This window comes from Myotis nattereri (assembly GCF_964212035.1).
Source record: "Myotis nattereri genome assembly, chromosome: 13".
Taxonomy (NCBI): domain Eukaryota; kingdom Metazoa; phylum Chordata; class Mammalia; order Chiroptera; family Vespertilionidae; genus Myotis; species Myotis nattereri.
In genome coordinates this window covers 56781399-56806697 of record NC_138088.1, presented here as the reverse complement: position 1 = coordinate 56806697, position 25299 = coordinate 56781399, and the positions used below count along the sequence as shown (strand labels likewise).

Below are 25299 nucleotides of genomic sequence, written 5' to 3'. Positions count from 1 at the left end.
AGGACGCCTGAGTGTACTATGTTTGCTTTATTTCTCCAGGAGCCAGAGCAGCGATTCTAAAAGCTGGACTCTTAACTGGGAGGTTGAAAGAAAATTCTTTCTCCAATGGGCGTGGTTCATTAGTGACAAAAATGTCCCCTGCAGTGTCGTGTGGAGTGACACCGTGTTCCTCTTAGACACCATGTGGCTTGTGGGAGCTTGTCTTTTATTTTTTAAATATTTTATTGATTTTTTACAGAGAGTAAGGGAGAAGGATAGAGAGTTAGAAACATTGATCAGCTGCCTCCTACACACCCCCTACTGGGGATGTGCCCCCAACCAAGGTACATGCCCTTGACTGGAATCGAACCCGGGACCCTTCAGTCTGCAGGTGGATGCTCTATCCACTGAGCCAAACCTGTTAGGCAGCTTGTCTTTTTTTTTTTTTTTTTAAAATTGATTTCAGAGAGGAAGGGAGAGGGAGAGAGAGAGAGAACATCAATGATGAGAGAGAATCATTGATCAGCTGCCTCCTGCACACCCCCTACTAGGGGTGGAGCCCAAATCCTGGACATGTGCCCTGACCAGGAATCAATCTATGACCTCCTGGTTCATAGGTCGATGCTCAACTCTGAGCCACACGGGCCAGGCAGCTTGTCTCCATAATAACCCTCAGAACAACTGGGTTGAGAAATGGTGAGAATCAATTTAAATTCAATGTCGTTTTTCAGTCACCATTTGGGAAGAAATTAATGCAAAGCTGGCTTTGCCAAAACGCCTGTACGCGGCGACGAAATCAGAATAGGTGAGGACCACGGAAAGAGGTGGTCATCCGAAAGCTGACCCACTGTGGGGCCAGAATGGGTGCCTCCAGCCCGCCACCAGCCCTCCCTGGCGCCACGTGAATTGCCGTGAGCCAAAGTTTTAATTAAAGCCTGATCTCACTTTACTTTTTTTTTTTTTTTTTTGCCATTTTAAAATTCTCTGGGAACTTGGGAACTTGGTTGGTGGGAGGCTAATGAGCTGCTCCCTCATCCTCTGTCCCAACAGGATTTGCAACCTTCTGTGGTCCAGCTGACTCACCAGACCCCTGTGGGAGGGACCCCATCATTGCCCTTCTCCCTTTGGGCATCCCAGCCCCCCCTTTCTCTCCTCAAGTCTTGTTCAAATATCTGCTGGTGGAATCGCCACCACCTCTGTCCCTTTCACTGTCCACAGCGCATGCACATAATTCGAGCCCGAGTTTGCAGTTCAGTGCCGTGACTGGGGACCGGCTGGGGACCGGCGGTGCCCTTGCCGGCAGGTCCTAGGCCAGCATCGCTGGATGTGGTCAGCTAGTGCCTGTCTTCCCAGAAGTCTGGCTGGGGAGTTGGGAAGTCGGAGTCCAGTGTGGCCTTGTCCTGCTGGACAGTGGGGCCTGGGCTACTCATGTCCCCTCCGAGCCAGGTTTCTCCTGGGGAGAACGAGGCTGCTGCCAGGCAGAGGCGACCCCAGCAGAGCGTTTCTAACGGGAGGCCGGGCCTGCGCGGGAGGCGACCCCAGCAGGTGGTTTCTAACATCCCTGCCGCTTGTCTTTGTCCCGCTCTGACTCGGTTCATCACGACGGGGGCCATTGCCTGCCCCCCTGATTGTGCAGAGAAACACAGTGTCTGCTGCCCTGGCCACCCCCAGGACAGTCCCCAGATAGTCCTCGTAATGGGCAAGGGGCTGACGGCACTTTGGGAGGAGCTGACTGGGTCGTGCCTGCTGGCGCTCTCTGTCCCAGGGATGGCGGAGAGGTGAGGCTGCAAAAAGCCGGGAGAGGACAGAGGCCTCTTCTTCAAAAGCAGAGACAAGGCCCTGCTGTCCTCCCGGCCTGTGGGCTCGGCATGCTTCTCTGTGGGCGTGGCTCTCAGAGGACTCACCTGGGGCTGAGGCCATGCCAGTGCCCCCGAGGCTGGTCAGCACCAATGCCAGCTCGAGAGCAGATGTTTGGACGGCTGCCCTGGACCAGCCGACTCCAGGGCTTTGCAGTGGCTGAAAACTCTCTGACTTGGGGAGAGTCTGTGCCTACCTTATGCCACCTGTGTCTGGTGTGGGCCTCGTCCCGGGAGCCTGTGGCCTCGCTGGGCAGGTGGGCTCCACAGCCTGAGCCACAGGACATCGTGGAGGGGCTGGGTACAGGTTCCGGGCTCCTGAAGGCTTCCTCGTGGGAGGAGAGACCTGGCTGAGCTGGAAGGAGTGGAAGGAGGGGCTGGTGGAGGGGGTGTGGCCCAGGCAGGACCACTGCCTGGTGACCTCGTGGACTCCTGTGAGAGCACCGTCTGCGTGTAGCTCTGACCCGTGCTTCCTCAGTTGTGGCCTGCTTCAGGTCTACTCGATGTCAGATAGATGCCGTGGCTGCCCTTCGTCCGCAGCGGACTCTCTTGGATTCGGGATATAACACTGTACTTTGTAGCAAGAAGCGAAAGCCTTTATGCAAATGGGATCCGGGGCTGTGCTTGGCACCGCCACCGGCCAGAGCCTGAGTGTTGGCAGGTCTGCCCCACCTGGCACAGGTGCGGGTGGCTGGGGCGTTCGGAGCATTTGCCATGGGCCCACTCAGCGTGCTGCCTGCCTTCAGGGGAGCAGGCAGTGCTGGTCTGAAGGCGGCGGCCTGCACGGTGACAGAGAGAGGGTGTCCGGAGCCTTGGGCACTCGGTGCAGGCCCTGTGCCCTGCCTGTGGGAAAGCGACCGCCCCTCCTGGCTGTTGGGGTTAAGGGGGCCTGGTGCTGTCTCAGAAGCGGTGCACCCAGGACCCCAGGCTTTGCAGGATGTTCAGGGACAGACCTCGCCCAGCTCAGCAGGGCCAGTGCTGCCCAGCGAAGGGGGTAGTGCTCAGGACCTGCTTGCTGACCCGGCTGGCCTTTCCTGGGCCCTCGAGGGGAACTGGGGCTGGGGGGGCCCACCACCCATCCTCTGCGTGTCTGACGGTGCGTCCACTGCCCTCCTGACTGACACCGCCTCGCTGGAGGTGTCCGGTCCGAGTGAGACCAGGCATAGGGCGTTCAGACGGGTGCCCGGCCCCGGGCATAGCAAGGTGGCAATTACTCTCACCCTGATGGCTGCTGTGTGTGTTCTGTGGAGTATATATTTTTAAAAAATTAATTTGCGCCAAGCCGGTGTGGCTCAGTGGTTGAGCATCACCCAGGAACCAAGAGGTCGCTAGTGTGATTCCCAGTCAGGGCACATGCCTGGGTTGTGGGCACAATCCTAGTAGGGGGCATGCAGGAGGCAGCTGATCAATGATGTTTTTCTACCGTTGAAGTTTCTATCCCTCTCCCTTTCTTTCTCTCTCAAAAAATCAATAAAAAATTGATTTTGGGGCGGGGGAAGAGAAACATCGTTTTATTGTTTCACTTGTACATGCATTCATTGGTTGATTCTTGTATGTGTCCTGATTAGAGATCGAATCTGTAATCAGGATGACGATCTAACCAATGAGCTGCCCAGCCTGAGCCTGTTGAGCCTCCTGTCCCCTCATAGGCACTTGTCTCTTCCTCTCTCTCGAACAGCAGGCCTGTAGGGCCCTTGGGCTGGGACAAGGGCAGCTGTGTCCTATGTTTTTACCCCCATGAAAGGGACGTTATCTCCGTTCTAGCCTGGGACAACTGCCCACCTCGCTCTTCCCAGCATGAATGCGGCGTATTCTTTGCAGGGGCTCTGGGTTAAATGTGCTAATGAGCGCTGGGCACAATGGTGCCGTGTACACACTGTGCACTGGGGCGCACGGTGCCAGGAGCTCGAGTGACGTCCAAGGAGAGGACCTTGATCAGGGCTCTTCCCGGCCGGGGGAGCCTGCGGGATGCTGAGTTCAAACACCTGAGCTTCCAGGTGAGCTTTCCTCTGCAGGGTCCCGGGCACTGCCCCGGTCCCGTGAAACAGAGCAGAGAGGTCTCCCATCCTCACGATGAAGCATCGTCCCCGGTGTCTGCCCTGCCTGCAGGAGACGTTGTCCCACATGTAGGAGTGTGCATTTGAAGTCTTCGATATGAGCTGAGATTTGCCCCCAAATCGTATTCCTCCTGGAGGGAGGCCATTTCATGGAGGATGAAGGTGGGATGATCGACTTGTCCAAGTCAGGAGGGACCTTGGGAACGCCAATGTCCGTGTGTATCTAAGTAAAGGTGGGTTTCACGAGGCAACTATGGCTACACGGGACCATCAAGGGGTCCTCTGGGGAGGAAGGCCGGAGCGTTCCGGCCCTGCTGCTCCTGCCGCCTCCTCAGGCCAGGAGGACACCCCCAGATGTCTCCCCTCAAGGACTGCACGGAGGTGGCCTGGTCCTTAGCTGCAACAGTGGCCTCTGGGCGGATGTGGAAGCCTCGAGTTTGCTTCAGGACGGAGGCAGGTGGGCGGTCGGACTGCGGACCAGAGTGGGGGCCCTGCAGCCGGTTCCCAGGCACCTCGGCCGCCACCCCACGTCCTGGCCCTGCTGACCCACAGGAGTTCAGACCTCAAGGAGAAAGCGGACTGCACCTCGGAGAATCAGAGGGGAGTGGGAAGGTGACTTATTTATTATTATTTTTTTTAGCTTTCTTTGTATCAGGGTAGAGCTGCTGCTTAAACAGTTAAGTGGAATTGCTGGCCAGCTGGCCAACCGAGCAGCTTTCTCCTTCACACAGCCCTGGAGAGCTGGGTGCACCGGAGCTGGACCTTCTCCAGCTCCATTTACAGGGGAGGGGGGTGGGGGAGCGGGCAGTCAGGGTGTGAGAGAAGGAGCAGGAACCCGGATGCGAGCCCCTGAGTGTGTGTGAGCTGCGAGCCCCTCTGAGTGTGTGTGAGCTGCGAGCCCCTCTGAGTGTGTGTGAGCTGCGAGCCCCTCTGAGTGTGTGTGAGCTGCGAGCCCCTCTGAGTGTGTGTGGAGCCCAGAATCCTTGCATTTTCATGCCCCTCAGGGTGTGAGGAAGAGACAAACCTGCTGAAGGTGCAGGGAGCCTCCACCAAGACCCGGCATCATGCTGGGACCCCCCGTCCGCTTCTGCTCACTCGGGAGGGAAACATTTTAGGGACACTGTGAGGAGCCACCTCTGCATGGCTGAGGCTTGGAATGAGGTGATCAGAACCTCCCAACCAGGAGGACTGGTGAGCAGGTCGAAGGTCAGGTTGCAGGTGGCCCCGGGGTTGGGGGTGGGGTGGGGAGGGGTGGGGTGGGGGCAGGCACAGGCTGGCTCTGGAGGGACCAGGAGAGAACAATACAGTTCTTCTATCCGTCCCAGAAAAGGCGTTTGATAAATGACAACACCCATTCACAAACTTTTAAAAAATGTGCATTAGCAAATTTGGATACAGATAAATGCTCTCATGATAAAAGGAATCGATGAAAATCCTGCAGCAAACTGGTCCCTGATGGGGAACCCGCTATAAGATTTCTCTCCAAGAAAGTAATGAGAGAAAGATGCTGATTATCATTGCTTCTACTTAACGGGGTGCCGGAGGCGCCACCCAGCACAGCAGCGTGGGGGAAGGATAGGAAGCATAAAGACTGGAAGGAGGAAACAAAACTGCCTTCTCCAGGGAGGGTCGACATGAACTGGGAGATTTCAGCAAGTTGCTGGCACAGGTCAACATAGAGAAATCCACGGTTTTCCTACATCCCAGCTTTCCCCTGGTTACGGTAAGGAAAAGGCAACAAGGACACACAAAAATACCATTCACGATCGGAGCACACAGATCAGGCACCCGAGTAAATGTATCAAAAGTTGTGTAAAACCTTTTGGAGAAAACGGTACTTCATTGAGAGACACGAGGAAGCCCTGAGCAGGTGGGGAACGAAGCAAGAGGCCCCAACACCCATACATGCCAGTCTTCTCCCCATGAATCTGTGAGTCTTCAGGGCACGGGACAAGCTGACAGAGAAGCATAAATGGTCAAAAAAGCCAAACTTGAAGAACAAGGAGGAAGAGATGAGCCTTACCAGGTACAAAGACTTCCCGCCTGGCACCACCAACAGGGTGGTGTTGGTGCAGGATCACGGAGAGACCAGCACAGAAAACAGACGGCTTCGCGTCCCCTAGAGATGGGAGGGGGGCGCCGGCGCCTCACTCAGAGGGCTCACACGGTTTTCCTCATGGGGAGACCCCCCCCAGTTATTCTGACCAAATGCAGCCCAGTTTCTGTGCTGGGCCAGGCCCCCTGCCCGCCCGTCTTGTTTCCCTGATTGAATGGGGCCAGCTGGATGCTCCATGCCCTTCAGCTGGAAACCCTACAGACCCGGACGTCCCAGGCCCTGATCACGTTGCCCTGTGCATCTCGGGGTTTATCATGGAATTCAGCTGGGTGTCCGCGGGGCGAGCGCCCGGGCTCACCAATCGCACGAGAGGCTCTGGCCTCCATTTGTCTGGTGCGTTTGTGTATTTTCACTCTTTGGAGTTAAAGGGACACCAGTTTCTTCTGTCACCTCGCCGTTTACAGTGAAGTGGAGGTTCGTTCATACTGTTGACCTCACGGCGGCAGGAACCCCAGGGGGATTCTCTAAGGAGGAGGGGACCCGCCCGAGGGGTCCTGTGGAGCGGCCGGACACCGGGCAAGCACGTGGGCAGGGAGTCAGCGGCCCTCACTTGTCACCTTTCACCGGGGCATGTGCCCACCCGCCCGCATCAGGCTTCCCCTCGGGGGCACACAGAGGAGGGCAGCTCCCAGGTCCCCATCTAGGGTGCTGCCTTCCCCCGAGGGCTGAGCGGACGGCTTCCTTCCGCACCCAGCAGCCGTCCACGCAGCCTCCCAGTGGACAGGAGCTGGGCGTTCCTGAGACGCCCGTCTGCAGGGTGTGGCACTTTCATGCACCGGGGAGCTGGCGATCCTGCCACAAGCATCTGCTTGGAGCCGCGGCCGGCCCTCCCCTGGATGCAGCCGCAGCGCAGCCTGGTGAATTCCATCTGGAAAGTGAAGGCTGGTTTGCTGAGTCATAGAGCCCTCGGAGCCGGCCCAGCTGCACCCGGCCTCGGCCCAGCTGAGCTTCCCCGGGTCACCAGGAGACGGGTGAGGAGAGCACAGGCCGTCAGGGTTGGGCGATGTGTGTGCTGCTTTGGTGAATGCTCAGAGGCTTTGCTGTTTTCGGGGGGGCCTGAGGTCTTTCTGCACAGGTTCATTCCTGCTGAACTCGCTTCTATATTTAGATGCATTCATACCGGCCGGGAGCTGATGGTGGAGGAGCATGTGCAGACGCTCCCAGAGAGATGCTCTGTGCCTCTGTGTCCCGGCTCCTGCCTGTGAGGGGCGCTGTCCTGCTCCCTTCTGGGAGCTTCTTTGGTGGCATATGCCAAGCTGGCGTTTGTCTGGAAGCCATGGGGGTGGGGGTGGGGGCTCGGCTGGGTGTGGTGGGCACCCGACCACAGTTCCTGGTGGGTTGGGGAGAGGGAGGGACTGCAGGGCCTTGCTTCATCTTCAGAACCAGGCCTGTTTAAGGCTCGAGTCCTCATCACCCACCAGCCCTGTGGGTGGATGCTGCCTTCTCTTTACAAGTTAATCAAGAACCACAGTGTGCCCCGGCCGGTGTGGCTCAGTGATTGAGCATCACCCTATGAACCAGGAGGCCATGGTGTGATTCCCGGTCAGGGCACATGCCCGGGTTGTGGGCTTGGTCCCCAGTGTGGGGCGCGCAGGAGGCAGCCAATCAGTGATTCTCTCTCATCACTGATGTTTCTATCTCTCTCTCTCCTTCTTCCTTCCTCTCTGAAACCAATAAAATATGTATTTTTTTAAAAAAGAATCACAATGTGTCCATTGACATCACTCTACACAGGAACTCCTGTGTTTTAGGGAAATAGCATCTTATAAACTGGTTCCTAACACTTTTTTTTTGTTTGTTTGAAGCAGTTGTTATTACATTGTGCCTCCGTTTCCCCAGTCGTTCAGAGAAAATGGAGCCGGCAGGGTTGTGGGAAGGGTATGTGGGTAACGTGGCTATTAGTAAATAATCCTGCTGCTGACTGAGATATGAATGAGATCGGCTAGGAAAACGCGTCAGGTGGGGTGCAGATGAGAGTGTCCGCTCTGACCTCTTGGAGCCAGGTAACCGAAGGGGCGGAGAGTAAAGGTTCTCACCTACGGGTTCCTGTGAGGGGTGCTGTGGAGGGCCCCTGGCCTCTGCCATCTGGGACCGGCCTGCAGTCAGGCCAGCGCCCTCAGGGCAGGTGGGAGGCTGGCCGGCCCCCCCCCCCCGCCCCCGCCTCCACCAGCTCCGAGCTCAGGCCTGAGGCTGGCTGCTCACCCAGGTGTGCTTTCCCTGCAGGTGAGTGAGAAAATGTAGCGGAGAGGCAGCGAGGCGACACCTGCCCCAGCTTGGCGTGGACAGCCCAGCCCAGACAGGCGGCCCGCCCCCGGCGCCCCTCGGCCCCCCACCATGTCCAAGAAGGGCATGGGCAGCCGAGCCAAGGGGGACAAGGCCGAGGTCCTTGCCGCGCTGCAGGCCGCCAACGAGGAGCTGCGGGCCAAGCTCACGGACATCCAGATTGAGCTGCAGCAGGAGAAGAGCAAGGTGGGTTCCCCACACCCAGCTCCCCCCTCCCTGCCCCTCCCCTGCTCCCCTGGGTCAGCCCAGAGGGGTATGGGGTGTAGCCAGGTCTCTGCAGGAGTGCCTGCCCAGTTGGTCCTGGCTCCCCAGAGCCTCTCCAGGCAGCCCTGGGGACGGGGCAGAGGGACACAGGCCGCGGCCCCGGCCCTGTGTGAACAGCCCTGGCTGCCAGGACAAGCCCAGGACCTCGTCAAGTGGAACCCTCCCTGGACAATGTCCTTTCCCCCTGGAGTGTTCAGAGTGGCGTTGAACCCAAATATACCGGGTCCAGCACGGCCCTCAGCTAGTTGAAGGCAACAGCCAGGCCTGGGCTTCTAGCGGCCAGGTGTGGGGACCAAACGCAGAAACCAGCCCTTGGGGGTCCTTGCAGCCTGGAGGGACCTGGGGGACCTGGGTGGGGAGGGTGAGAGACTGGTCAGAGGTGGTGCCCACTCAGCACTGCGCCGTCCCACTGCCCACGCTGCCCTCCTCTCTCCGTGACTCGCCCCTCCTCGCACAATCCCAGGAGGCACTAAGAAGCGCTCACGGGCCTGTGGGAGGGGGCTGCGAAGGGAGAGGACTTGCGGGGGGGGGTTGAAAGGTCCTCGGCTGTGGACTGGAGCCTGTAAGCCTCCCCCACGTGTCTCCTAGGAGGCCTGGCCCTGGACGGAACCAGGTTCTTTGGGGCCCGTTGCTCCTCTGGGCTGCCTGACTTCCTGGTTCAGTCCAGGAAGAGTGAGATTTTGTGGCCCGTGAGGCGCACATGGAATTCAGATTTCAGTGTTCATGCTGCCTGTGGCGGAGTTGAGCAGGGACCCCCCGGGCCAGAAGCCTGGCATCCTTACTATTGGACCCTTACCCCCCACCTCAGGTCCCCTGCTCTGTAGAAAGGGGGCAGTTAAAGGACCTGCTGCCATTGGTGCTGGGGAGGACACGCTCCCGGAGCCCCAGGGACAGCGCGGGTACCAGCAGGCAGCTGTCAGGGTGACCTCGAGGCCGCTTAGGGGTCAGGGAAGTCATGCCGACACCTGCCCTGGGCCAGCAGGTCCCAGAGTCCCCAGGAGGCCCAGGCGGCTGCCTGGCTGGAGCAGGGGTGGAGGCACAGACATGAGGTGGCCTGGCATGCAGAGTTGTCCCCAAATGCAGAGGGCCCACACGGTGGCCGCTGTGGGTGCTGCCTGGACGGGCGAGGAGGGAAGTGCTTGGTGTCGGGTCATTTCTTCACCAGGCCTGTCACGTGTGTCTGACACTGACTCCGGCAGGGGCCTTTCTTGTGACAAAGCCCAGGGCACTGGATGGCAGGGTGACCTCTGTGGCCTCCTTGTCACTCCCAACAGCCTGGGTCAGAGTCAGGATTAAGCCCCTTCTCACCTTGAACTCTTTTGGATTTGTTTCTCCTCCACTCTCCATCCATAATCCCGACGCACATCACACCGTTTTCTTTCTCTGCTCAGTCCCATCCACGAAGCTTTCATGAAGGAGAACGTTATGTTGTCTGTTAGGAGGGAAGGCAAGCTGGGCTCCAGATCCACGGATGGCACTGCAACTCTGGGGGGCAGGGAGGGGTGTCTGTTTGGACAATTAAGGGTCAGGTGTCTGTTAGGCGACTGCTTTTCAGCGTCCTGCAGGAGCAGGTGGCGCCCTCTGTGAGCTGGAGAGAGGCGGCGAGGGCTGTGGCTTGGGTGGCGGGCTTCTCCCATCGTCTGGCCCACATAGACCCAGGCAGGCCTGGGTTCCACCCACCCTTCATGCCACATGGAGTCTGCGCACCGAGTTTGTGCCAGTAGCGGGGGGGGGGGGGGGGGGGCAGGGGTGAGGGGAGGAGGGGGGGAGAGCCGGGGTCATTTTGCCACGGCCACAGCTTCTAGATCAGTGGTTCTCAACCTTGGCTGCACATTAGAATCACCTGGGAATCTTTTTAAAATCCTGATTTCTGGGCCTCATCCTCCAGAAATTCTGTTTCTTTATTATGGGGTGGGGCCACAACATTAGTAACAAAGAAACAGAATTTCCGGAGAATGAGGCCCAGAAATCAGGATTTTAAAAAGATTCCCAGGTGATTCTAATGTGCAGCCAAGGTTGAGAACCACTGTTCTAGATGAAAATAAAACATTCAGTAAAAAATCCGAGTTTTCCAAAGGCCTATACATCAGACGTCATCTAGACAGCTTGGTGTACCCATTTGCCAGGAATGTCATTGGAGGTAAGTGCAACACCTATTATTTGGGCAAAGGGCAAGAGTGCCCCTGTTCCCATATGCTGTGCCCAGGATGTCCTGCCCACCCTCCACACAGGTTCCTTTAAGAGGTGACAGTTTCACCTCCTCACCAGCCTGTCCCTGCGGAGCCGCAGAGCAGATGCCATGGACCTGACCTTCCAGCCCAAGTTCTCTTGTGACACCTGTGGGTACAGAGACAGCTCCACCTATGACACTCGGTCCTGTTTCAGTGGCATTTCATTTATTTAATACTAGAGGCCCAGTGCACGAATTCATGCACTGGTGGGGTCCCTCAGCCTGGCCTGCGGAATCTGGCTGAAACTGGCTCTCTGACATCCCCCGAAGGGTCCCAGAATGCGAGAGGGTGCAGGCCAGGCCAAGGGACCCTACTGGTGCACGATTGGGGCCGGGGGAGGGACACGGGAGGTTGGCCAGCTGGGGAGGGACCACGGGAGGGCTCCAGGGTATGTCCGGCCCTCTCGCTCAGTCCTGATTGGCCGGACCCCAGCAGCAAGCTAATCTGGTCAGAGCATCTGCCCCCTGGTGGTCAGTGCATGTCATAGCGAGCAGTTGAGTGGTCTTAGCATATCATTAGCATATTATGCTTTGATTGGTTGAATGGCCGACGGGACGACCGGACACTTAGCATATTAGGCTTTTGTTATATAGGATATTTTAATTGATTTCAGAGAGGAAGGAAGAGGGAGAGAGAGATAGAAACATTAATGATGAGAGAGAATCATTAATTGGCTGCCTCCTGCATGCCCCCTACTGGGGATCGAGCCCAAAAGCAGGGCATGTGCCCTTGACCAGAATCGAACCCAGGACCCTTCAGTCTGCAAGCCACCGCTCTATCCACTGAGCCAAACCAGCTAGGGCTCAGTTGCATTTTAAGGAGACATGCTCGAATGGAAGCAGCAACCCAGTTTGCAAACAAAACTTTGTAAAATCAGTGTCCAGACTTTGGCCCGGACAGGGGCCGCTCGGGGACGACCCAGCCTCGCCTTGTCTTGCAGGTCAGCCGGGTGGAGAGAGAGAAGAACCAGGAGCTGAAGCAGGTGCGCGAGCACGAGCAGCACAAGAACGCGGTTCTGCTCACGGAGCTGAAGAGCAAGCTGCACGAGGAGAAGATGAAGGAGCTGCAGGCCGTGCGCGAGACGCTGCTGCGCCAGCACGAGGCCGAGCTGCTGCGCGTCATCAAGATCAAGGACAACGAGAACCAGCGGCTGCAGGCGCTGCTGCACGCCCTGCGCGACGGCGGCCCCGAAAAGGTCAAGACCGGGCTGCTGTCCGAGGCCAAGGAGGAGGCCAAGAAGGGGTTCGAGGTGGAGAAGGTGAAAATGCAGCAGGAGATCTTGGAGCTCAAGGGGGCCAAGCGGCAGGTGGAGGAGGCGCTGACGATGGTCATGCAGGCCGACAAGATCAAGGCCGCAGAGATACGGAGCGTGTACCACCTGCACCAGGAGGAGATCTCCCGCATCAAGAAGGAGTGTGAGCGTGAGATCCGCAGGCTGGTACGTGGGCTGCAGGTGGCGGGTAGGGGAGGGGCGGCGAAGGCAGGGGGACCGGGGCCGGGGGGCGGCCAGTGGTGGGCCTGCTTCTGGGCACAGGCACTCACACCATCACTGTTGGTCCTGGGGACGTGCGGATGCGAGGGTAGGTCAGAAGGGCCAGCTGGCGGGCAGAGGTCCTCCCTCTGCCCCTCTCCAACCAGCTTTACATCCTGGGTCTCGTTTGGGCCAGAACAGGATGCCTGCAATGTCATGAAAGCCTCCCCTCCTTAGAGTGCAGGTTGGGCTGCAAGCCAAGCAGGGCTAGTGCTCTGCTGGCACGGTCACTTCTTCCATCACTGGGCGGGCTCTGCTGTCTGTCCAGCTCACTGGGTCCAGAGAGGTGAGACCACGAGGACAGGGGGTGGTGGCATGTCCCTGAGGCCATCCTGATGTCCCTGTGCCCTGTGCCTGCTCTGAGGCTGGATGGCGTGAAGTTACCATCTTGCAGGTCAGGCATGGGCACCTGTGCATCCCGTGGTCAGGGACCGGGTCCCCTGGCAGGCCCCGTGGAGTCAGTGTCCTCAGAGCCCCAGGGCTGGGAGTCGGAGAATATTCAGGAATCCTGAGGGATTGTGCCGGTTCTCCGCACCCCTTGGAGCCGGGACCTCCTTGGTGATCTGGGGAAATGGAGGTCAGCGTTAGAGGTGTGCCCCACGTCCTAGTGTGCGATTCATCAGGACCCGGCTGGCTCTGCTGGTGACACCCAGGACCCTGGATGCCCCTCCATGGGGCACAGCCTGGCCCTGCACCCAGGCCACCTGCCCCTACTTCCCTGGGGCTCTGTTTTCCAAACGGTGCTGTCACCTTGAACGTCCCAGAAAGGCTGCAGCCCCCTGGACCCATGGCCTGGAGGGGACACTGAGCGCTGTGAGGCAAACGCGACTCTGCCACAGTGTGTGCACGAGGGCCCCAGACCTTGCCTTTTCCAGAGTGTCCCCTTTCCATGCTCCCCCATGGCTCCACCCCCCAGCCCTGTGTTGGTGCCACGTCAGCACCTCTGTCCAGCCCCACACCACCCTGTAATTCATTGACCGGCTCCAGTGTTCGTAGGAGACAGGTGGCCTCATCTCCTTAGCTGAAGGCTGACACAGACCAGCAGTTCCCTGTGGTCGCTCACCCCTGACACAGACGCCCCAGAGCTAGCTCTAGCAGATTCTCCTGGTATTTGTTCCAAATTCTCAAAAACATGCTTAAGCTTTCACTTTCAGATTCCTCCATCTAAGCCCCTCTTCTGCCCCCCCTCCCCATTCCAGGCCTCCCTAAATTACATTGACCAGGTATCATGGGAACAAATGGGCACCCAAATGGAGGGAACTGCCATTTACGGGTGTGGGCAGTGTCTCGGGAGAACTACTGGGGTGGTGACCTGTCCCCTCTCAGGCATTAGATCCTCCCCTTAGCTTCCTCTTTTTAAAATATATGTATATATACATACAAATATAACATATATATTGATTTCAGAGAGGAAGAGAGAGAAAGAGAGAAATAGAAACATCAATGATGAGAGAGAATCATTGATTGTCTTCCTCCTGCATGCCCCCCACTGGGGATCAAGCCTGCAACCAGGGCATGTGCCCTGACCGGGAATGGAACTTGGTTCCTAAACTTCTTGGTTCAAAGGTCGACGCTCAACCACTGAGCCACACCAGCCAGGCCCCAAAAGAACTTTTAAATGACTTCAGCAAGGTTTCAGGACACAAGATCAATATGCAAAAATCAGTTGTATTTTTATGTAGTAGTAACAAACAATTCAAATTAAATTTTAAAAAATTCCACTCATGATGGCATAAAAAAGAATAAAATATTTAGAAGTTCAACGAAAGATGTGCAAGACTTGAACTCTGAAAACTACAATACTCGACTGAGAGAAACTAAAAGTGAGCTGAATAAACAAATAGGCATTCCATGTTCATGGATTGGTGACCTGAATAAACAAATAGGCATTCCGTGTTCATGGATTGGTGAGCTGAATAAACAAAGATAGAGCTTCCATGTTCATGGATTGGTGAGCTGAATAAACAAAGATAGAGCTTCCATGTTCATGGATTGGTGAACTGAACAAGTAAATAGACATTCCACGTTCATGAATTGGAAGCTCAGCATTGTTAGATGGCATTTCTCCCCAGATTAATATAAGGAGCAAACAACGCCTGTCAATCCCAGCAGCTTTCCCGAAGCTGATTCTAAAATGTGTATGGAAATGCAAGCCGCTTCCTCACACTGGGTTAGCTTCCTCTGTTCTTGATGGTGCCATTTTATGATCTAAAACTTTGCATTCTAATGTGGCCTAATTTGTTGATCTTTTCCTGTATGGCTGGTGCTTATTGTGTCTTGTTTAGGAAATTCTTTTATTCTGGAGCCATGAAGTGTTATCTTTTTAGAACTTTATCTTTCAGGCAGAGGTGTTTGCCGTGCCTGGGTTGCATGTGTATGTGTGTGCGCGCGCACGCGCTGTAAGGTGGGGGTCCAGTTGTACGTTTTCCACATGGATATACAACTGTCCCAGCAGCCCTTATGAAAAAGACCACCTTTCCCCCAATCCACAGGGCCACCTCATTATTATATGAGTGGGCTTTCTAGTTTGTTCTATCACAGCTCCTCTTCGAGCTCATTTTAAAATTATTCCTGTTTTATAATACATCTTGATTTCTGGAGGAGCGTTCTCTAGCTTTGTTCTTCAAGAGTAACTGGACCTTTCTTGGCCCCTGAGTCTTCCATACAACCTCGGCTGGGGAGGGGGCCTGGCTGAACTTAGAGAAAACATCAGAGCCAGGCAGGCACGGGACAAGTCCATTCCTTCCCTTCCGCTTTGAGTGAAAATTTGGCCAGAAATGGCCCTGGGGACCCAGCATCTCCAGGGTGGATTCCGGGGACGGTGGGGGAAAAGAACATCAAAATGATAAATAAAGGAGAGTCCCCAAATTGACTGTGGAGTCTACAGGGGAAAACTGTGGAAGATTGAAGTAAGCAAGAAAAGAAATAGAAGATTCCCTTTCCTTTTCTAAGAATGCTTGAGGGCTGTCCCAGCTCACACCATGTGCACCTTCACCTTTGACCTTTGTCTTTGATCTAGCCAGGGGTGGGCAAACTTTTTGACTCGAGGGCCACAATGGGTTCTTAAACTGGACCGGAGGGCCGGAACAAAAGCATGGATGGAGTGTTTGTGTGAACTAATATAAATTCAAAGTAAACATCATTACATAAAAGGGTACGGTCTTTTTTTTTTTTAGTTTTATTCATTTCAAACGGCCGGATCTGGCCCGCAGGCCGTAGTTTGCCCACGGCTGAGATTCTGCAGAGACAGACCTTTACCTGGAGGAAACCTTTAGCAATGCAGCCATTCCTGTCCACAGACAGACAAATGACTCTTCCTCGGACACTGCAAATGGTATTTGCCAGGCTGGTGGCGCAACTCTCTTTAGATCAAATCTTCATTCAAATTGGCTGCAACATTTACTTGTCCCCTTATTAACTAATGAATTTAATAAACATGTTCTTAAAAATATATTTTTATTGATTTCAGAGAAGAAGGGAGAGGGAGAGAGAGAGATAGAAACATCAATGATGAGAGAGAATCATTGATTGCCTGCCTCCTGCATACCCCACACTGGGGATCGAGCCTGCAACCTGGGCCTATGCCTCAACTGGGAATCAAACTGTGACCTACTTCCTAGTTCATAGGTCACACTCAACCACTGAGCCATGCCAGCCGGGCCCTGCCATTTCTCTATACCTCCTATAACTGGGAGTGAGGGGGTGAGGCAGGGGGAGTTCTTGGTGGTGAGGTGAGGTGGGGGTCCTGGAAAGAAAAGGAAAGGGATTAAGGACACGAAGGTGGAAAATCAGGATGGTGATTGCTCCCTAGCCAGGCTTGTCCCATTCCACCACAGCTATGATCATGAACAAGAACCAAGTGATGGAGGCAATTGAAGAATCTGATTAATCGAAGCAATGAGACTAACCAAGATTCTAGGAGGGCCTCTATCAGACATGGAGAAACTTCTAGTGACCTGAGCTGAAGACCAGATGCAAACGTGCATCCCTCTCCACACCATGATGACCGCGGCCAAAGCAAAAGGTTTGCGATGTTGAAAGGACAGGCTGGATCCAACTACGGTGTTGAATTTACTGCTGGTTCTGGGTGGTTTAAGCGATTCAAGAATCGTTACTCATTCCGTAACGTGAGAGTGAGTGGCGAGTCTGCACACGCTGGTGTGAGGGCAGCTGAGGATTGTTGGAAACTCAAGATAACCTGATTGAGGAGGAAAACAATTACTTCCCTGAGCAAATATTCAATATGGATGAAACCTCCCGATTCTGGAAACGGATGCCTGAAAGGACTTTCACCCATAAGGAGGCCAGGTGGATGCCAGGGTTCAAGGTCTTTAAGGACATTGTTTGGGGGCAATGTTACGGGCTACAGATAAAATCCCTTTGTGGTTGGGCACAGTGAGAACCCAGGGCCTTCAGGCATTTTACTGCAGGTCTCCTATGGGAGCAACGAGAAGTGAAGGAGGACCCGGCTCCTCCTCGGAGATGCCTTCCTGAATTGCTGTGTGGAGAACAACATACCTTTCAAGATTTGCTTATGGTTGATAACGCTCCTGGACATCCTCCTTTCCTTGGTGATCTTCATCCAATATCAACATGGTGCTTCTCCCTCCAAACACCCCCTCTTTGATCAAACCGTGGATCAAGGAGTTATAGCAGCTTTTCAGGCCTGTTACCTGAGGAGGACCTTTGCCCAAGCTATTGCTGCAATGGAGGAAGATGCTGAGAAGACAATGATGTAATTCTGGAAGGATCACAACGTCTGTGACTGCATTGCTTGAGCTTGGGTGGTGTCACCAAGGAGTGTATGAATGGCATGTGGAAGAAAGCTAGACCACGTAGCCCAGGTGTGCAGTAGGCTGTACCATGTAGCCCAGGTGAGCAGTAGGCTGTACCATGTAGCCCAGGTGTGCAGTAGGCTGTACCATGTAGCCCAGGTGAGCAGTAGGCTGTACCATGTAGGCCAGGTGAGCAGTAGGCTGTACCATGTAGCCCAGGTGAGCAGTAGGGTGTACCATGTAGCCCAGGTGAGCAGTAGGCTGTACCATGTAGCCCAGGTGAGCAGTAGGCTGTACCATGTAGCCCAGGTGAGCGGTAGGCTGTACCACGTAGCCCAGGTGAGCAGTAGGCTGTACCACGTAGCCCAGGTGAGCAGTAGGCTGTACCATGTAGCCCAGGTGTGCAGTAGGCTGTACCATGTAGCCCAGGTGAGCAGTAGGCTGTACCATGTAGCCCAGGTGAGCAGTAGGGTGTACCATGTAGCCCAGGTGTGCAGTAGGCTATACCACGTAGCCCAGGTGAGCAGTAGGGTGTACCATGTAGCCCAGGTGAGCAGTAGGCTGTACCATGTAGGCCAGGTGAGCAGTAGGGTGTACCATGTAGCCCAGGTGAGCAGTAGGGTGTACCATGTAGCCCAGGTGTGCAGTAGGCTGTATCATGTAGCCCAGGTGAGCAGTAGGCTGTACCATGTAGCCCAGGTGAGCAGTAGGCTGTACCATGTAGCCCAGGTGAGCAGTAGGCTGTACCATGTAGCCCAGGTGAGCAGTAGGGTGTACCATGTAGCCCAGGTGTGCAGTAGGCTATACCACGTAGCCCAGGTGAGCAGTAGGGTGTACCATGTAGCCCAGGTGAGCAGTAGGCTGTACCATGTAGCCCAGGTGAGCAGTAGGCTGTACCATGTAGCCCAGGTGAGCAGTAGGCTGTACCATGTAGCCCAGGTGAGCAGTAGGCTGTACCATGTAGCCCAGGTGAGCAGTAGGCTGTACCATGTAGCCCAGGTGAGCAGTAGGCTATACTGTCTGGATTTATGTGCCTTTGTGATGTTCACAGGACAATAAAATCACCTAAGCAGGCATTTCTCAGAACGGGTCCCCGTGGGTAAGTGGCAGGTGACTATGACAGGAGTAGATGTAGGAACGTGCCCTTGGCTGAGAATTTTCAGTGGAGACACTGCATGGGAGAGTCCCAGGGCCTTAGGAGGACCCCCTGGGAGACACTGTGATCTTCTTTTTTTATCTTTAATTTCTTTATTGGTTAAGGTATTATAAATGTGTCCTCATCCCCCCATTAACCCCCAACTTCCCTCCCGACACTGTGATCTTAAAGTGAGTTTCCCATCGTTAAAAAATCAAACCCGACCGCCCTCTGAAGCAGCGGATTGAAGTGGGATGAGTGAGCAGAGACTGATTTCCTTGTTTCCTGGTGAAAGAAAAAGGATCTTTGCAAAGTATCCCCGTCAGAGGGGAAACGTCAGGCCACAGGATATAGCTGCGTGTTAATCTGGTTTTCTCTTCACTGGCCCCTCTGTTTCCACTAATTGACTGTGTTGCCTCCGCATTTCTGTGAGTTCCAGTAAATGGGAATTTAGCAATTAAGGATTTCTTTTTCTATTTTCTATTCAATTCACCGCTTCCCCATGAATGCTGCGATCTGGGCTAATTAGACGTCTCATCTCTCTGTTTCCCAGCTGACTTCAGCAGACGGCTGATTTATTAGCTTACTGTAACCTTAAACAGCGTGCAAAGCAGTGAGGCGTCCTATCCTGCTCTGTTGTTTGAAATACGTTTTAAACCGAGTCTTCTTGCAAATCTAGCGTCGTTTGTAATGATGCCCATGCCACCCGCGTCTGCGTGTCTGAGGAGTGGGCAGTGGTGGGGCTGGTTCTGCCCTCCCCTCTGAGGGCAGCCCACCTTGGGCCTCTGTCGCACCTATGGCCGCCAGGAGGAGGGGCTGGGAGGCAGGTGGCTCCTCGCAGCTGTTAGGAGGTTGAGCACAGGGAGAGTGGGGAGGGCTGCCGTGTGTTGGGGGGGGACCCCTCCTGATGCTTGTGCATTCTGCCTGTTGCTATGGTAACAGATCTGCATCCTGCCTGCCTGTGTGATTGTGTTCTGTTCTCCTTGTAGATGGAGGAGATAAAATTTAAGGACAGAGCAGTCTTCGTGCTGGAGAGAGAGTTAGGGATTCAAGCCGGGCATGCTCAGAGACTGCAGCTCCAAAAAGAGGCTCTAGATGAGCAGCTGTCCCAGGTCAAAGAGGCTGATCGGCACCTGGGCAGCCCCAGACGGGAACTTCCTTATGCAAGTGGTGCAGGAGACGCCTCAGACCACTCGGGAAGCCCTGTAAGCACCTCCCCTTCGCACGCTTTCGGCTGCGTGTCCCTGCGAGGAAGCTCCCCCGTGGGCCCAGCCCGTGTCCAGGGCCAGAGCCCTCCCACCCTTGGAACACCGACTGTGCCTGCAGCCCGCCAGCCAGGCCCCGGGCCCCTCGGCTCTCTGGCATGGCCAAGAGGGCGGGTAGCCTTTGTCCTTCCTTCCTTGTTAATGTAGTGTGTAGCCCTGCCTTCACATGGTCCCCCTGCCGTGGACCCCCAAAACTTTGGGCTTCCCGCTGGAGCCCCTCTGAGCCACTGGACCCCCAGGTTGATGAGGGTCCCTGGTCTTGGCTGGTGCTGGCTCCTGTCCCGGGCTGGTGGGACATGAGGCTCAGCTGCTTCCCTGTCCACACACAGGCTTTGCCTTCTGCCGGGAAGGCCGGCTCCCTGCTCCCCTCATCCTGAATTTGACCCCCGTGCAGTGATTTCCGCCATTCACATCACCCATTGCCCGCCCGCCCACTTTTCATGTAACCAGGACACTCTCCGGCTCCTCCCTGGCCCGCCAGGATGGCACAGGGCCAACAGCTGCCCGGCCATGACGCCACTCATCTCCTCATTGCCACTCCTCATTCAGAGCCCTCTTGGGTGGTCCTGGGAAGTTGGGGGCAGGGGGGAGGGGAGGGTCTGAATTCCACGGACCCTCCACAAGGTCCGAGGTCCGTCTGGGTCTGCCCCTAGCCTCTCCTGCACCTGCTGAATGAGGAATCATTCCTCCGTCCTTTTGGGCACCCGTTTGCTTTAGGACAAAACCCGGTGTGAGCTGAGCCAGCCCTAGGACAGTGACATTTCAGGGTAGAAAGTGACATTTGATAATCCTATTATACATGGCTGAGCTGAATCAGACAGTGCCTGCCCTGGCATGATCCCCGATAGATTGTGCGAACCCCAGAGGCTCTCAAACTGAATTAAAATGTTGTCACAGATTTTTGCCTGAAGTTCCAAAGTGACCTTTCAGAAACCTTATCTTGGGGAAGCAGCTTTTGAGAGCCGTTAGTCCAATGTCGTTACCTGAGCTCACTTCAGAATGCTAGGGAGGTGACTTCCGGCCTGCGGCGCGGACCCTGCCTGGGGGCCAGACCCTGCCTGGGGCGCAGACGGCAGAGACTGAGGCGTGCGTGGGCTGTCGCAGTGCTTTCTGGGCTCGCTGCGATCGGGGTGCCTGCATTTGCATGCCCTCACCTTCCACATTTGCATTTTCTTGACATTTCTGCTCTTGCATTCTGTCCCATCTCATGGGCTTGCCACCACGGCGCCCCGGCCCCTAGGAGGGTCCCTCGCCATCAAGACTCGAAATTGCTCTGGTCCCCACGCTGTTGGGATTTGCAAGGTTTCTGCGCCTGCCTCTGCGAACAGTTACTTGCAGTTGATTTCTGTTTTAGGAACAGCAGTTGGATGAGAAGGATGCTCGGCGTTTCCAGCTTAAAATCGCAGAGCTGAGCGCCATCATCCGGAAACTCGAGGACCGGAATGCCTTACTGTCGGAAGAGAGGAATGAGCTGGTGAGCGCGGCCGGCGGGGGTGGGGCTAGGTCCGTGGGCTTCGGGCTGCAGCCCACTTCCAAGTTCCTCGCGGAAAGGAGCGATGGTGACGAGGGCGGGCTTGTGCCTAGGCCTCTTGGCTGTTTCCAATAAAACTTTGCTAACAAAACCAGGTTAAGGGCCAGCTATGGGCCTCAGACCCTGGTTGGCTGATCCCTGCTCTGCATCATTGGGCAAAAGTATCCTCTGTTCTTCACATTATCTGAGGACCTCCGCCTGCAGGGGCGCCATCACCGTCAGTCCTTGCAGCCACTGGGGTTTCTGAGTGGCTTGTCCCCTGGATGAGAGCTGCTCAAGGCTCCCGGGGGTCCTGGTTCCACAGCTCTGACTGGACTCGACTCCAACCCTCAGCTGTCGCCAAGCTTGTTCTGCTCAGCGTGCAGGTTCCAGAGGGCGACCTGCTGGTTCTCCGTCACGCCTAAAACAATCGTGCTTGTAACTAATTTTGTCTTTCAGCTAAAGCGTTTAAGAGAAGCTGAAAGCCAGTATAAGCCGCTGCTGGATAAAAACAAGCGCCTCACTCGGAAAAATGAGAGTCTGTCTCACACGCTGCGTCGGATGGAAAACAAGTTAAAATTTGTCACTCAGGAGAACATAGAAATGGTAAGGGGCCCTGGCCTGTCCATCAGCCAGCAGGAGGGTAACCATGACAACCTCTTCCGCTTCCCATCACAAGGTTTGACAGGATCCCGGTGGCCCTCCGGCTCTTGCTCCAGCCTCTGGTCTCCTGTGGGGATAGGAGCTACCAGGGCCTTAGGTGAGGGTCTGGGTGTCGCCTGCCTGGGGGGTGACAGGGAGTAAGATTCTGAGCAGTCACATCCCCGCCCCCAGGCCACCTTCCAACTCTGAGCACCTGGAGCAGAGGTGGTGGGAGCCCAGGACTGGCCATGAGAGAAGGGAACAAACCGGCCGGGCAGGGCCACCGGCCAGGGGCCCAGGGGTGCTCACTCCTGCCGCCACCACTAAGCAGGTGGGGGTGACTGGCTGGTGTCGTGTGGGTTTCTTCTGCCCCTGAGGGCCCCAGGGGCCCTGAGTGAGAGTTTAACCAGGGATGTGAGAAAGGGGGGAGGTGGGAGGAGTGCCCTCCACACCCCCCTGTGCAGAGCCCCCTCTTTTTACACTCTGACTTTGGGGATGGCCGGGGGGTGTGAACTGGCATGGACAGCTCACATGTTTCCCCATGGGCCCCGAGCCAGGCCGCCCAGCCCTCCCCCGTTTCAGGTGCTGAGATGCAGCCTCGATTTCCCGAGCTCTACAGCCGGGCTGCTCCATGGCCTGAGCAGAGAGCAGGAGGACCCTGACTTCCCGTTGCCTAGACCAGTGATGGCGAACCTATGACACGCGTGTCAGAGGTGACACGCGAACTCATTTTTTTGGTTGATTTTTCTTTATTAAATGGCATTTAAATATATAAAATAAATATCAAAAATATAAGTCTTTGTTTTACTATGGTTGCAAATATCAAAAAATTTCTATATGTGACACGGCACCAGAGTTAAGTTAGGGTTTTTCAAAATGCTGACACGCCGAGCTCAAAAGGTTCGCCATCACTGCCCTAGTCAGACTGCCCTGATCCACCCTGTGAGTGACATGGTCTGGTTGGCTTTTCAGAGACAAAGAGCCGGGATCATAAGGAGACCCAGTTCCTTAAACGACCTGGATCAGAGTCAAGATGAGAGAGAAATTGACTTCTTGAAACTCCAAATTGTGGAGCAGCAGAACCTCATAGACGAGCTGTCCAAGGTGCCGTCCAGCTCCTTTCTCTCCCTTCTCCGCTGCCCCCTGGAGGTTCCACCCGGAGCCCCTTGCCCTGGGGGTCTGCCCAGAGGAGCCCACAGGAGGCGGGGGTTGTTTGTCCTCCTGGCCCCTCCCTGGGTTCGTCTTGGCTGGGTCCCTGCACCGGTCACGCTGGCCATGGCCCCCTCGGGACCAGGGGTTTCAGGAGCCACAACACCAGTGCTAGGGCCATGGTGACCACAATCTGGGGCTCAAAACAACAGCCACGTATTCCCTCCCAGTTCTGGAGGCCAGGACCCCAAATCAAAGTATAATAATTTTTGGGGGACAGGAAGCGAAAAAATCAACACAACTTTCAAAAGGCCAGTTCGCCCTGCACTGAGGGCCCTGGGCTCTTCCGCGGGTCACGGGGCTGGGGACCAGCTGAGGGCGGGAGGAAGGGCCATCAGGGCCGAGTGAGGCCGTCCCTCCCAGGGCAGGGGGTGGGGGGGCAGGCCATGCTGCGGTCAGGAAGCGGCAGAGGTTGGGGGGTGCAGGACTCGGGGTCTGCTCTGAGTCTCCAGGCGAATGTCCTCTCTTCCAGACCCTGGAAACGGCCGGCTACGTGAAGAGCGTGCTAGTAAGTACACTCGGCACTGCCTGTCCTCGCTTTCTGGTGCCCTGTTCCTGGTACCCCGCCTGTGCCCATGGCTCCTTCCAGGCCAGACAAGTGGCTGTGCCAGCTCCCAGGGGGATTTTGTGGCCGCAGTGCTACCTGCCCCGAGGCTTTGCCGTGGTGACCGAGAACGCCCACGTGCCAGGGAGCCATGTGTGCCCCTTTGGCCAGTGGCAGTGCCCAGCTCTGCTCAGTACTGAGTCACTTATTCAACCAGAGGTCGGAGGGCTCTCCTCTCTGGGGCCATTCCCCCCCCTGGGTTCCCCAGCCCTGCCGGCATGCACCCACGGGCTGGGCTGGTTGGTTCGGTCATGCTCACAAAAATGCAGCCTCACTCCCCAGAGAGAAGCAGGCCACTGGCCTCCTTACACATTCATGGGGTCCATGCCCACATCTGTGGGCTCCCCACGTGCAGGCATCTGCTCAGAGGCCCCAGGGGCTGGCTCATCCGTCCCCTCAGGTCCCATTTCTGTTTCTACCACTCAAATCCCCTGCCCCCAACGTGGGCCCCCCAGCCAAGCACCGCCGTAAAAGAAGCTGGGGGGCCCATGAGTGTGGTGAGCGGAGCCACCTAAACAGGCCAGGCACTCCTCCAGCCCGAAGAGTGGGGACGAGCCGTCCACACCTGCAGACAGACTCCTGGGCAGGCTGTGGGCTCGGCGTGTTTACGTCAGTGTGGCTAGTACGCCAGCCCATCTACAGCCACCCATGCTAGCACGGAACCTTGACCGTGTATTTGAAACTGAGAGAGCTGTGCAATTACTCAAAAGCATCTCTTCCACTGGTTTCTGCAGGAGCGTGACAAGCTTTTGAGATTTCGGAAACAGAGGAAGAAGATGGCCAAATTGCCCAAGGTCAGTGAGAGGATGTCGGCGTAGGTGCCCAGAAAACATGTGTTGTAAAAGCCGCCTGCGAGGAAGGAATCTCTCCCTTTGGAAGTGAAAATAAAATGATTTTTTTTATTTCTAAAAATTGTTACTGTGATATAACCAAGGCAGGACCCAAAGGAAATAATTCGGTTCATACTTTCAAATTTAAAAATCCAGCCGTATATCTTTTTCTTTTTTTAAAATCCTCACCCGAGGATATTTTTCCATTGATTTTTTTTAGAGAGAGTGGAAGAGAGGGGAAAGACAGAAATATCGATGTGAGAGAGACACATCGGTTGGTAGCCTCCCGCACGCACACCAACCAGGGCCCAGGCTGGCCTCCTTACACATTACAAACGAGAAACATGCCCTTGACCAGAATCGAACCCGGGACCCTTTGGTCTGCAGGCCGATGCTCTATCCACTGAGCCAAACTGGCTAGGGCCAGCCTTATTTCTTTCACATTTCCAAGAGACGATATGAACTCATGAAAATAATAAGGAGGGGGAGGAGCCAGCCTGGGACCCTGGGGCCCTGAGGATCTGCAGGCCGCAGCCCCTACCCCACCCCCAACCATAGGCCCCATGCAGGCCCCTCCCTCGAAGACCTGGGTCATTTCTCTGCTGCACAATCCTTTGGGATAAACCTGTGATTATTATTAGAGGGCGTCTGGGAGACATTTCCTAAGGACCTGACTCATGTCCTGCTTTTTGCAGAGCATGTGTGTTTTTGTTAGTTTTTAAACAATCAGCCATGTTCGTCATGTGAGCTGTGAGAAAGGCCCACAGGAGGCCTGAGAGGTGTCGGGTCATTTGAGGGTGTTTAGGGGCTCTCTGAGGCCGAGAGCCCGACAGCAGGCTCTAGCAGCATGGACGGGCTTAGGGAGGCTCACTCTCTCCACCTGGGCCAGGTGCTCCGTGAGATGACAGGAGGGACAGGTCGGGTGAGTCAGGAGCCATCAGTGGGCAGGACGGGCTTGAGGGCCGAGGGCAGGGCATTGGTTGCCATCACACACTCCAGCCTTGATGGCCAA

At 55.7% G+C, this 25299-nt stretch overlaps 1 protein-coding gene across 1 annotated transcript in view; it reads left to right on the top strand.

The window, feature by feature from the left end:
* The window catches only part of JAKMIP3 (Janus kinase and microtubule interacting protein 3), a 51806-nt gene that overhangs the window by 4436 nt on the left and 22071 nt on the right, over positions 1-25299 (top strand). The window contains exons 2-9 of the mRNA XM_081104482.1: positions 8232-8477; positions 11727-12224; positions 19217-19432; positions 20847-20966; positions 21462-21608; positions 22617-22748; positions 23326-23361; positions 24192-24251. Of these exons, the coding sequence (XP_080960608.1) occupies positions 8343-8477; positions 11727-12224; positions 19217-19432; positions 20847-20966; positions 21462-21608; positions 22617-22748; positions 23326-23361; positions 24192-24251 (1344 nt within the window). The 5' untranslated portion in view covers positions 8232-8342. The remainder of the gene's footprint in view (positions 1-8231; positions 8478-11726; positions 12225-19216; positions 19433-20846; positions 20967-21461; positions 21609-22616; positions 22749-23325; positions 23362-24191; positions 24252-25299) is intronic.